We start from the raw sequence: 13,059 nt of genomic DNA on the forward strand, positions 1-13,059 counted from the left end.
CGGCAACGTAGATGATATACCACATATTGCTGGAGGAGTTATGGTGCCGGCGGGTAACACAGCTACTAAAGTGGACATCTTCGTGGGAGGTGAGAATGGCAGCTCTACACCAATGGGAACCCCACAGAAAAATGCAAACAAAAAGAAGCTTAAGGGTGTTGATGGTGAAGCGGTGACAAAACAGTCTGAAAAAGGATCGGCGGCCTCCCTGGTGGGGGACCGTCGGGAGTAATGAAAACCCTAGCTTGGAACTGCCGTGGAATGCTCTCGTCCACGACAGTTTGAGAGCTCTTGTTGTTACAAGGGCGTGTGAGAGCGGATGTGGTTTTTTTTGTCTGAATCGCTTCTGAATAAAGCAAAGGCAAACGAGGTCAGAATTAAGTTGGGGTTTGATCATGTGCATGTCGTAGAAAGTGATGGGTCAGAATTAAGTTGTTGACTAGTTAGCAAGAAATTCCTACTATCGAGAATCCTACAGTTTTATTGCAAACAATGAATTGGGTGGCTATGTGCCTCCTGGATATAACGCATTGCGGACTACCTGTCTTGCAAAAGAGAAGAAGCATGTTGGGAGGATGCTGGAGCCCCTCAAGTCAACGTGGCCGCTCAAAGGTGTGACTTTTGCGACTGATGGTTGGTCTGACCCTCAAAGTAGGCCAATTTTGAACTTCATGGTTGTGACAGAGATTGGTCCAATGTTTCTAAAGGCGATCAACAATGAAGGGGAGGTAAAAACTGTTCTTTCTACCTTGGTTAACTTGTTTTCTTGTCTTGTTTTTTTATAAATTGATTGCTGATTGTTCATTGTCTTCAATGGTAGGTCAAATCTAAGCAATTCATACTTGAGAAGATGAAGGAAGTGGTTGAGGAGATTGGATCTGAGAATGTGGTCCAAGTGATCACGGACAATGCATCTAATGTCAAAGGTGCTGGATTGATGATTCAAGCAAAGTACAACAATATTTATTGGACTCCTTGCATTGTGCACTGCCTTAATATTGTGTTGAAGGACATATGTGATCCAAAGATGCATGATGAAGACTATGAGGTTCTTCACTTTATAAAAGAGGTTGCTGACCTAGCTCAATTTATCAAGAACTTCATCATGACCCATGGTATGAGGTTGTCAATGTTGAATGAGTTTAGCAAACTCAAGTATCTTCACATCACAGAAACCAGATTTGCAAGTGTTGTCATCATGTTGAAGAGGTTTCTTTTAATCAAGGATGCACTCACGCTAATGGTTATTCATGCAAATTGGGGTAATTATAGAGAGGATGATCCTATTACAGCTCAAAGGGTGAAGGAACTTATTTTGAGTGATTTGTGGTGGGATAAAATTGCATACATTGTCTCTTTCACCTCACCCATATATTCAATGATAAGGTTGACCGACACGGACAAACCATCTCTCCATTTGATATATGAGATGTGGGACGACATGATAGAGAAGGTGAGTTGTTCTTTTAGCTTTATTCATCATTATTCGTGCTTTTTTTATGTGTGATGCTTGCTGATTTTAATTGTCCTCATCTTCATAGGTGAGAGTCCCTATTTATCGTTATGAAAAAAGGAGCATAATGAAGATTGTGCTCTTTATATCGTTATAAAAAAACATGCAAAACGTTGGGAGAAGAGTAGTACCCCCCCCCCCCCCCCCCCTCCATTGTTTGGCTCACTCGTGCAATCCGAGGTTTGCTCTTTATATATGTTTGTCATTTGACAATCTCAAGTTGTCAACATTAAAAGGTTTGTTGATTTTACGTTGTCATGTTAATAGGTACTACAGTCCAAATTGGCTTGCGGCAGCCCCTGGCCGTATTACCCCCCTTGATGATAATGAGATTTTTCAAATGAGAAACAAGTGTTTGCAGAAGTTATTTCCGGATCCAAATGACCACAAGACCGTCAAGAAAGAATTTGCGGATTTTGCTCTAATGATGAATGACTTCCAGAATGCCGATTCAATTGAAGATAGAGATGATTTTGAACCAAAGCAATGGTGGGGCACTCATGGAGGAAACACAAAGTTCTTGAAAAGTTTGGCATTAAAATTACTTGGTCAGCCTTCATCTTCATCTTGCTGTGAAAGGAATTGGAGCTCATATTCCTTCATCCATAGTTCCGAGAGAAACAAACTCACTCCTGAAGGTGCTGAGGATTTAGTGTTCGCACATAACAACCTGCGTTTGCTTTCAAGACAATCTGAGACTTATCATGTTGGGCCAAGCCGGATGTGGGATGTGGGTGGAGATGGGGTTGAGAGCTTCACTGGTGTTGGCATGCTTGAAGGTGCTAATTTGACACTTGATGAACCTAAATTGGAGGCTGAGATCATGGATACTCTCACTTGAGTTGTCCTCATTTAGTTTATGTTGTAATGCACAGTTATGCACTGTATGACTAAGGGTCTATGGCCATGTGAGCCTTGTATCTTTCTGTTGTTATGTTGTAATGCACTACTTGATATGGATCATCATCTTTGTCATGTTATTTTTCTCTTAGTTTATGTTACTGCTACAAGCCAACTTGTTTACTGCTTTTTCATTTTTCATGCTTGTCAATCTCATATTATCATGTCTAATATCATGTGTTGTATTTTTTATTTTGCATACATCATGAGGAGTTGAGGACCTGGATGATCATTTAATTCAAGATTAGAAATGGAAGAAGGCATGAGGAGTTGAGGACCTGGAAGCAACGGTATTTTGATCTCATCGCATACATTTTACTTTTTTAGTTTTTATTACATGTTATTTTATTATTATTCATATATGCTTGCCGTATCGCTGTATTGATGTTTTTAGAAATTGTCGTATCCCGTATCGCCGTACCCGTGTCGCCGTATCGGTGCTTCCGAGGCTCTGAAGATGGTTAGGTGGATGACGGCGACGGTAGCCTCGGTGAGTGCGCCGGAACGGTATGTGGCTAGGATGGGGATCCGGCATTAGACGTTAGGTTTTGATGCAATATGTGTTTGGTATTAGGCTCGAACATTCGGCACCCCTGCATCAAGGTGTTAGGAGTAGCGACATGTGTCGTTAAGATAATGGCTTCAGGCTTACTGATATGATGTTTTATAATATATCTAAAAATAATTAATAAAATAACTACCTGCGTCTCTCAGGATGAGGAGGCCGGAGTAATCCTCTTCTTCTTCTAGAAAAAACGTCTTACTACTGAAGAGTTGAGAGAAAATTATACTAGTATGTTGCTTCTCGATAGACATTGGGATGATTATTAATTAAAGTAATCTTTCCCACGATGGATGGATGGATGGATGCAACTTTGAGTTCATCGGACGCGGCTAGGTAATGCATATTGTCGGTCGGTCCTGCGCGGTCATCATCTGAGTACTTCCTCCGTCCCTAATAATTAATATAAGTCTCTTTAAAGATATATTTTTTGCGGGTGTCTCTTTACAGATTTTAATATGACTATATACAAAATAAAATAAATAAGTATACACATATTTAGAGATTTTAAAATATATTTATATACAGTTTATATTAGTCTAAAAAGACTTATATTTAGAAACATAGTGAGTGAGTAGTAATTAGTATTTGATTCCATGCATAAGTTTAGCATTATCTTCATTTCTAAATATAAGTATTTTAAAAGAATTCAATATGGATTACGTGTGAAATAAAATAGATGACTATATACTCTAAAATACGTCCATATATATCCGCATGTAGTTTATATTAAAATCTTTAAAAACATTTGTATATAGTAACGGAGGTAGTAGGTAGTAATCTGATGTGGATTTGTGGTTAGCTGCAGGTCAGAACAGGCGGTGCAGTGCTGAATAAATGAAACGTGATCGATCGTCAGCCGATCCGATCCGATCCGATCTATTGCATGGCAAAATTAAAAGCTGGTTGCGTTCATGTGCATGCATGCTTTAATTTGTCCATTTCTCTGTAGTATATACTTATGTAGGTATATATATATATATATATATATATATATATATATATATATATATATATATATATATATATATATATATATATATATATATAGGGTTTCAATTGGTGCCTGCCATGTTAAAATGAGTAATTATATGTGGGTGCCATGTATACGCTTGGACGATAGCTGCCAGCTTGGATGAGTTGGTTTGGTTTGACCCACTTTATATATATAACACTATACTATACGTGAGTGCCATGCACCAGTAGTGCATATATATCATCGACAGCAACGCACACGCAATGCATGCAAGTCACTTTAAAAGGTCATTGTCACTCAAGTGGATTGTTAACACTACTTTTAACTCTTAAGGAGGAAGAAACGAAAAGCAGGATCGACAAACAAAGGTCGATGCAGCTGGATTAAGGTAGAGCCGACTAGCCAAACCACCGCCCAACCCCATGGGCCACCACGGTGATGCCGGCACACACCTTGTCACATTATGAACACCAACACGAGGTCAAGAAGCTCGAAGAGAAGCGACATAGCAGCACCACCAAAGTCAAGCGGGAGGGAACAGCCTCCACTGCCATCATGCAAGATGCCCGCGCCTCCGGCACCATCGCGGTCGCCGTCGGACAAGGCAACAGGGCATACCAGGCCACCCCTGGCCCCGCCAGGCCTGAAATGGGCCCGCTAAGCCCTGCCGGCCATGCTGCAGCATGTTGAAACACTCGCCGCCGCTCCCGAGCCTCCCGCGGCAATAATGCACCGTCGTCGGCCTACCCAAGCCCGGATGGGCCCCGAAGAGCCCATATATGGGCCGAGTGGCTGCCGCCCGTTCGTGCCGCAGCGACACCTTGCCGCTCACGACGACGCTGTCATCCAGTAGTCCGCCAGCAAGCCCCGCTACCACACGAACCGTCGCCACATAGGAGCAACCCCCCCCCCCATAGCTCCGCTCCGCCCCGCACCGGAGAGCCACCGAGAGCGGAACGTCAGGGGGGCGCTGTCACCAGTGTCCCCGGGGCCATGCCGGTCACAGGCGCCAACGACGACAGCCGGGAGGAGGGGGAGATGGGGGCTAAAGGAGGTGGAGGCTCGTGCACGGCCGGTCGCTCGCGGGGGCGAGGCAGTCGCGGGAGGAGGAGGGCTAGGTCCTTGATGTTCCCTTTGGCTTTTTATTTTTTGGATGCTGCTTTGTACCCAGCCCAACGTTTTTTTTGGATTTCAGTCCAATGGAGGGCACGGTCACTAGTTAGGGAGCGCTTCTTCAGAAAATTCGGAGCTAGCACTCCCACACGCCGTCACTTGGCGCATACTCAGCCGCCTCCACATGTTACGCTCTCAGCGCTTCCTCTGGATTATCTTTTTTATTTTTTCGCACGCGTCGGCTATTCAGATTATTATTATTTTCGATTTTTTTGGTATTTTGGTTTTTCACCGGTCTTTCTTAGTTCTTTGACGGGAAAACTTCAATATTTTTACAAAAAATGTGTTTTCTGTTTTTTTGTAAGAGGCACGGTTTTGCTTTCGTAGGAGGCTGGATTTTTCCTTCGCGAGAGGTGAGACCGTGCCTCTCGGAAACGAAAACATGCGTTTTTTGCGAGAGACACTGTTTTGCTTCCATAAAAGGCACGATTTTGCTTCCACGAGAGGCACCGTTTTGCCTTCGCGAGAGGCACGCACGAGCCTCTCGGAAGGGGGAAAAATAATGCATTTCCTTTTTTTTCATGAGAGGCATGCGTTTGTTTCTGCGAGAGAAACAATTTTGCCTTTGTGAGAGGCACACCCGTGCCTCTTGAAAAGGAAAAATAACGTTTTTTTTTCACGAGAGGCACGGGTTTGCCTTCATGAGAGGCACGGTCGTGCCTGTCAGAATGGAAAAGAAAGCGTTTTCTGGGTTTTTTTTCCTATCGCGAGAGGAATGATTTTTTTGTCCGGTTTTTTCGTGAAAAAAAAAAGTTCATCAAAACCTATGACATGGGATCTAGTTTTTAAGATCTCAACGCGGGAAATTCAACAACGAAAACGGTTCGAAATTTAGATGCACGATTTAAGAGATAAAACACTTTAAAAATATGAATCTACGAAAAAGGAAAACTCTCAAGTTATGACAAATGACACACATGCAGTACACCACTTGTTGCAACCTAGGAAGGTGGAAGTGATCTTTGAAAGGAGTACTTCCTAATTTCCAGTTTGCGAAAAAAATCGTCCCAGGTTTGAAAACAGCTGAAACTTCTGCTGAGTTGCACCGCCGGTTGGGCTGCTTGATGGCCAAATTTCAGCTATTTTCAAAAAACTCAGCAGAAGTTTGACCGGAAGTTGGCTGAAATTTGACCAGAAAACTATTTTTGCCGGTCGAAAGGTACTATCCAGCCCAGGCTGTGACGACCGAAATCCGTTTTTCGGGTGAAAAATCAAAACACAGGTTATCTGGAGCATATTCATCAAAAGTTCCGGTGGGGAAGTATGATCTACTCCCTCCGTTCCTAAATATAAATCTTTTAAGAGATTTTACTAGATAACTATATACAAGTAAAATGAATGAATCTATACTCTAAAGTATGTCTATATACATCCGTATGTAGTCCTCTAGTAGAATCCGTAGAAAGAATTATATTTAGAAACGGAGGGAGTATTTTCAAAATAAATGTGGATACATGTTAATTTTCAATATAATCTTATGGAGGCCCTGATGTATCAAGTGTCATGCATGGAGTGTAAGCAGCTTCAAGGAGATTTCTCAAAGGTGACTTATACCCATTACGAGTAATTGTTTTCGTGAAGCAGACGAGGTACGTACGTAGCAGATGGATTAATAAAACGAGGCTTTTGGGATTCTTCAATTCCTGATTTTATTTCTCTTGTTGAAACATGTTAACTTTGCAGTCCCAGTTGGTCTCGCATGCATAAACTCAACTTGTCATGAAAAACATTCAGATTGCCATGCTTCCAAAGGATTTATATCATTTCGGAAAAAAATAAAGAGGGGCGATCCATTGATTTTCTAATTGGTGTTGGTAGTATACTATATATACTTCACCTTTTCATCCATCGAGATCTTACACGCTCTTTAATTTCGTAGCTAATACGTACGGGGTACTGCTGCCTGCTGCTGCTGCTTATAACTACGCAGTAGTATATATATATATAATCAGGTCGGAGTATACAAACAAATGTGTATGGATCGATCATCACCTTCATATATATGATCCACGTCTAGCTCGATGCATGGATCCGAGCTAGGAGATGACGCAGGCGTTGGGGTTCTCGTCGCTGAACATCTGCGGCGGCCGTTCCATCATGTAGCTGCTGCCGTAGTTGTAGTTGCTGTACATCGGAGGAGGAGGAGGCGGCGCCCACTGGTGTTGCATCATGGCGTAGGGGTTGTGGTGGTGGTGGTGCGGTGGCGGCGGAAGAGGTGGGGGCATGGCCATCCTCCTGGCCATCATAGCCTCCTCGGCGTCGGCCGGATGCATCTTGTAGTGGATGCCGCCGCCGTAGGGCCAGTACACCATCCGCTTCATCATCTCCTCCGGCGGGAAGCCGTCCACCGCCACACCTTCTTGCTTCTCCGGCTTCTGGTCCTCCTCGCCTTCCTTCTTCTCCTCCCCGGCCTCTGCAGCAGCCTTGCCGTCTTCCTTCTTCTCGCCGTCCCCTGCTGGTGCTTCCTCCTTGGGTGGCTGATCTGCATCAGAAGCAGCAGCAGCAGCAGGTGGGTGTGGGTCCTCCTCCTTGGGCGGCTCCGGCGGCGGGACGACGGAGGCGATCTTCCCGGTGCGGCGGTGGATGTACTGCACGATCTTGTCATCGTCCACGGTGGCACTGAGGGTGAGCCTTCCGGCGGCGAGGTCGGTCTGGGCGCTGACCACCCCCTTCATCCTCATCATCTTGGTCTGCAGCTGCTGCGCGCAGGCCTCGCAGTGCATGTTGACGAGCAGCTCCACGGTGCGGGCCTCGGTGACGAGCGGCGGCGCCGGAGGAGGGGGCGGCGCAGGCTCCTCGCCCTCTGGCGGCGGGGGAGGGGGCAAGGGGGAGATGAGTGTGGCGTGGCGCTTGGTCTTGGCGCGGAGGCGGGCGCAGAGGGCCTGCGGGTCGACGGCGCCCTTGATGGTGACCTGGTTGGCGGGCATGTCGACGTCGACGGCCTCCACGCCCTTGCAGCGGATGAGAGACCGCTTGATCCGCTTGGCGCATCCCGTGCAGTGCACCTCCACGCCCAGTACCACCGGCACCGGCACCGGCGGCGGTGGTGGTTCCTCTTTGGGTTTGTCTTGCTCGGCTGGCGGTGCTGCTGCAGTGTCGTCCTTCTTCTCCTCTGCCGGTGCCGGTGCGGGTGCCGGTGATTCCTCCTGCTTGATCTTGTTGGGCTCCTCCTCCTCCTCCTGCAAGAAAGATTAATTTGGATGAGATGGACGTACAGTACGTTAAGTAAGAAATGAGCTATACGAAGACATGATGCATGATGGAAAGATTAATTAGGGGGGTTGTTTAGTTAGTTAATTACCTTGGTGACTAGTTGCTCGCCCATGGCGATGGGATGTTTGAATCAATTGCAAATTGATAGCAGAGCAGATGGCAGCACAAGAGAAGGGAATGAGAGAAGGATGCAGGGAACAATATATGGGTGGAAGGCAGGAGGTCCAACTTATTATATACATCGCTCGCATGTGGAATTCAAATTAAGGTTGGTAGGTGGTCAGCTACATTCCAAATCCAAATGACGGGGCGGTGACGATGCATGCTCTCAGCTAGCTCCATGTATGCATTGGGCATGGGCATGGAGTAGCCAGCAAACAAACAAGGACTAGCTAGAGAGAGAAGAATGCATGCATGCATGCTGATTCCAACGCATTATGCAGCCCCCACATGCACGCAACTGCTCATCTTTCTAGATTCATCGATCCAATATGTTTTTTCTATATAGGATAGTACGTACCACCCAGCTTTAGCTTTTGCATTGTTGTGCGGGAGACCTATACATTTCTAGATCCCAATCTCTCTCCCTATATCTCTACTCACAGCATTGCTAGTTACTTTCTTTGTTCCTAAATACGTATAAGTTTTGTATAAAAATTCATTAAAAAGTTACATACAAATATGTATAGACAGACTTTAAATTATGAATTCAACCATTTTGCTTCGTTTGTAGTCTTTTAATGAAATAGAGACTTATAGTACAGTACTATCTAAGGAAGTGAGGGAGTAGATACTACATATCCATCTATACCACAAGTACTACTTGTCTATATATATGTACGTACGTAGAGACCAGAGAGAGTTATGCAAGTGCTGGAAGCAAATACTAGTATATACAAACATTGGAGTACAAAAAAATACACACATAGCTAGCTAGGAGTACATCTAGCTACCTATATATCTATGTATGTATGTATATGTATGTATGGAGGGAGAGATTCCATGCACCGGCCGGATTGGCACGCTAGCTTGTATAGGCAGGCGGATGGAGGCATGCACCCACCATTCAACTCATACTAGCTACCATGCATGCATCTATTGGAGTACGTAGCTAGCTACCACGCGAACACACTCACACTAGTTGTTGGAGGAGAGGAGAGGAGTCCGTAGCTAGACCGGCCGGTGGCTCCCGTGGTAGTACGTAGTACCTAGTTGTTGGAGTTGATAGCCTGTATCTAAATATTTGTACTATTATTATTCAATTCAATGATAGCTCCATCAAACGAGATTTTAAGTAGTACAAACTGGAGTATATATAATAGAGGATTGTAATCGGTACCCCACCCTCGATCGATGAAAATACGGAAAGAGGAAAAGAGAATTAGTTTGAAAGATTAAATAAACTTTTGTAAGGTAGCATTATATATTGCTCCATGCATGTATGCTTGGAGAAAGAATTAAGATACCACAAAAGTTGATTAGTGATTGATGGATCTCCTCTCAGCGCGCGGCCGGACGAAAAGATTTAAAGATGGAGATGCATCCGTGCACATGGGGGCCTCATGGGTTGTGTTGGGTGTGACTTTCTTTCTTTGTCATACAGTACATACATACATACATACATACATGTCCATGATTCCTGCCCTGCCTTGCTTTCCTTTTCTTCCTCCTTAAGTAGCAAATAGTGTTAACCGGACGGCCACTTCATCGTGACTCATCACCTTGCATTGCATTGCATTGCGTGCATCTAAAACTAAAAGTCGGTCCATGAGCGACCGTGCAGGCAGATGCAGCTCATCGGTGGATGGATGTCATGTCACATGCATCCACATCAGCTTGCATTGCATTGGAGTAGATGATATGCACTGTGCACCTATAGTAGGGTCTGTCCTGTCGAGTCGAGTCGAGTCGAGTCGGTCATACCAAACCAACTCATCACCCCATCACATCCATACATTCTAGAGATTGCTACAACCACTAATTCACCCTTTGTTTCCAACCCTTCCTTCACCATGGCAACTGCCAATTGACCTAAAGAAACCCTCTCATCCATGCATGGATCTTAACATGCCAGGCACCAACTAAATTCTATTCCCTTCGTCTAAAAATACTCGTCATAAGAATGGAGATGTAAATATACTTATCTTTATATATTTATACAATAAGTAATTCCGGACGGAGGAGAATGATCTATCCATTAGTACTACAGTACCACATTCTTGTTTCAGCACTTACTACAGTACCACATAGGCATCTCTAGTCCATCCCTAAAACTCAATGGAAGGGAATTCTTTTTTGTTTTGGACGCCCATCTAACCCATAATGATGGCGAGGAGGATGTGATAGTAAGTAATCGACCGTTTAAATATGCTAGGTTTGACGTTAATATGGTAGCGCTGTTCTAAGCATTGAACTAATTTAAACTTGTGTTTGAAACGAATTTGTGTGCAAAAGTATTACGATTTGAAGGAATAGGTTCTGAGGATGGGCTAGATGCCAAGATGGATAAAAAGTTCAATTCTTCGGTAAATGTGCTAGAGATGGCGTAGGATGTGGTAGTATGTACCCCTCCTAGTCCTAGATAGATCTAGCTAGATGGGCAAAGCATGCATTGCATGCACATGTACGCAACCATCGAACTTTTTTGCTTTTTGCCACGCGTGGATGGGATGGGAATGGGAATGGGATGACCAATCAGCCTTTTGCACTTCATGCCTTTGTTGACTGTTAGTTACTAACACCTGCAGCTACCAAGCCACAAGTCCACAAGAGATCGATTAGATTAGCAACATAAGCATACTTACTATGTTTAACTTTTGAAATAGGACTTCACTCCGCTTTATAAATAAAACACCAACTATAACTATCTTCAGTCACCGAATCGTCCAATGTAAGAAAAAACCAATCTAAAAATGAATGAGTTTTGCGTTATGACAAGGTTTTGAGCTGTAAAATATGTTTTGTGCGTGCATGAAAAACAGGATTGACTGATAGATAAGTTGCATCGATATTATCACACCATAGTCTTGCAGCTTTTGGAGTTTTAATTCCAAGCTCATAGAGTAGTGTTTGTATCCACATTACTTCAGTTGTGGCATTTGCCAGAGCTTTGTATTCAACCTTAGTGCTTGACCTGGAGACTGTAGCCTGCTTTCTTGCACTCCGTGGTTGGATGGTTAGGAGGACTGTGGTATCCCTTGCCCACCAGAGTTCAAGTCTCGGACTTGACGTTGGTGCTTGCATTTTCCCGGATTTATTCCAGGTCTTCCGGCGATATGCTTTCAGTGGGAGGAGACGTTCCCGTCGACAACGAAGGCGTCAGTGGCGACTTCGTCAATCTCAAGATGATGTGCCGGTTTAGTCTCTCAAAGGTGCTCATAGGGGTAGGGTGTGCGTGCGTGCGTTCATAGGGGTGAGTGTACGCTCGTGTATGTGAGCGACTTCGATTGTACTCTGCTAAAAAAAGATTGGTTCCGAGAAACACAACAAATCCACCAGTAGACCTTCTATCATCAACACATCCTGCCCAGTCTGCATTAGAGTAGGCAGTAACAAGCATAGAAGAGGATTTGGTAATCTGAAGTCCAAGCCCTTCCGAAAACTTAAGATACCTCAAAATTCTCTTGAGTGCAGTCCAATGAGTAGTACTAGGGGCATGAAGAAATCAACATACCTTGTTTACAGCATAAGAAATATCAGGACGTGTAAGTGTTAAGTATTGTAAAGCACCCACAACACTCATGTAGTTTGTTGCATCCTCTGAACCAAGTGCATCTCCACTTTCAACTAAAAGTTTTTTTGAGGTTGAGATGGGTGTACTTATAGGTTTACAATTTTCCAATCCTACCCTCCTGAGTATGTCAGTTGTATACTTTCCTTGGGTGGGAAGTATACCATCTTTTATTGTTTGACTTCTATGCCAAGGAAGTAATGAAGATCTCCCAAGTCCTTGAGAGCAAACTCTAACTTGAGATCTTTAAGAAGACAAGTAGTAGCACTTGAACTTGAACTAGCCACAATGATATCATCGACATAAACAAGCACAAAGATAGTGACATTCCCTTTATTGTTTAACTATGATCGATGACGGAAGTCCTAATCTTTGATGCCACCTTGCCAAAGACGGCTAGATGGCAGAATAGACTTGACGATGCTTGCGACTAAGTGCTCCGAATGTGATGGGGTACATCCCTCCAATGCATCTACCGTCATGAAGGAATTCCCTTGTTACCCGGTCCTTTATAAAAAAATAACGAGGGTGAGTTTCAAAGAAGACATTATTATCAGTGGCTAGACGAGACATAGATGCAAGGTTTTTTATCATCTTGTGGAACATGAAGGACATCTCTAAGAACTAGATCACTTTGAGAGTAGGGGAATTGATAGAAGCTTGACCAATGTGACAAATATCCATACCTCCACCGCCTGCGGTGTGAATTTGGTCGTTGCCGAGGTATCTTTCACGAACAACAAGTTGCTCTAGTTCGCTTGTGACATGGTCTGTTGCACCCGAGTCGACGTACCATATGTCATCTCCTCTTTCTTCACGAACAGCTGCGGCGGCGTGACGAGCGTCGGGGACGTAATCTTCATCATAGCGATGCTAGCAATCCATGACCTCATGACCTGGCTTTTTACACAGCTAGCAGTGAGGGCGTCGAGACGAAGAAGAGCGGCGGCGCGCTCTTGTTGTTGTTGAAGCCTCCACCACCCGTGTTACCG

General features: G+C 44.3%; 1 protein-coding gene across 1 annotated transcript; it reads right to left on the reverse strand.

Moving 5' to 3' along the window:
• Positions 1-6,892: 6,892 nt before the first annotated feature.
• Positions 6,893-9,044, reverse strand: LOC123395273 (heavy metal-associated isoprenylated plant protein 9-like). The gene is made up of 2 exons (XM_045090245.1): positions 8,426-9,044; positions 6,893-8,303 (listed from the first exon to the last, which is right to left on the reverse strand). The coding sequence occupies exons 1-2, from the start codon at positions 8,447-8,449 to the stop codon at positions 7,161-7,163; spliced, it is 1,167 nt and encodes a 388-aa protein (XP_044946180.1). The 5' UTR covers positions 8,450-9,044; the 3' UTR covers positions 6,893-7,160.
• Positions 9,045-13,059: the final 4,015 nt, after the last annotated feature.

Source organism: Hordeum vulgare, chromosome 5H (assembly GCF_904849725.1).
Source record: "Hordeum vulgare subsp. vulgare chromosome 5H, MorexV3_pseudomolecules_assembly, whole genome shotgun sequence".
Classification (NCBI taxonomy): Eukaryota; Viridiplantae; Streptophyta; class Magnoliopsida; order Poales; family Poaceae; genus Hordeum; species Hordeum vulgare.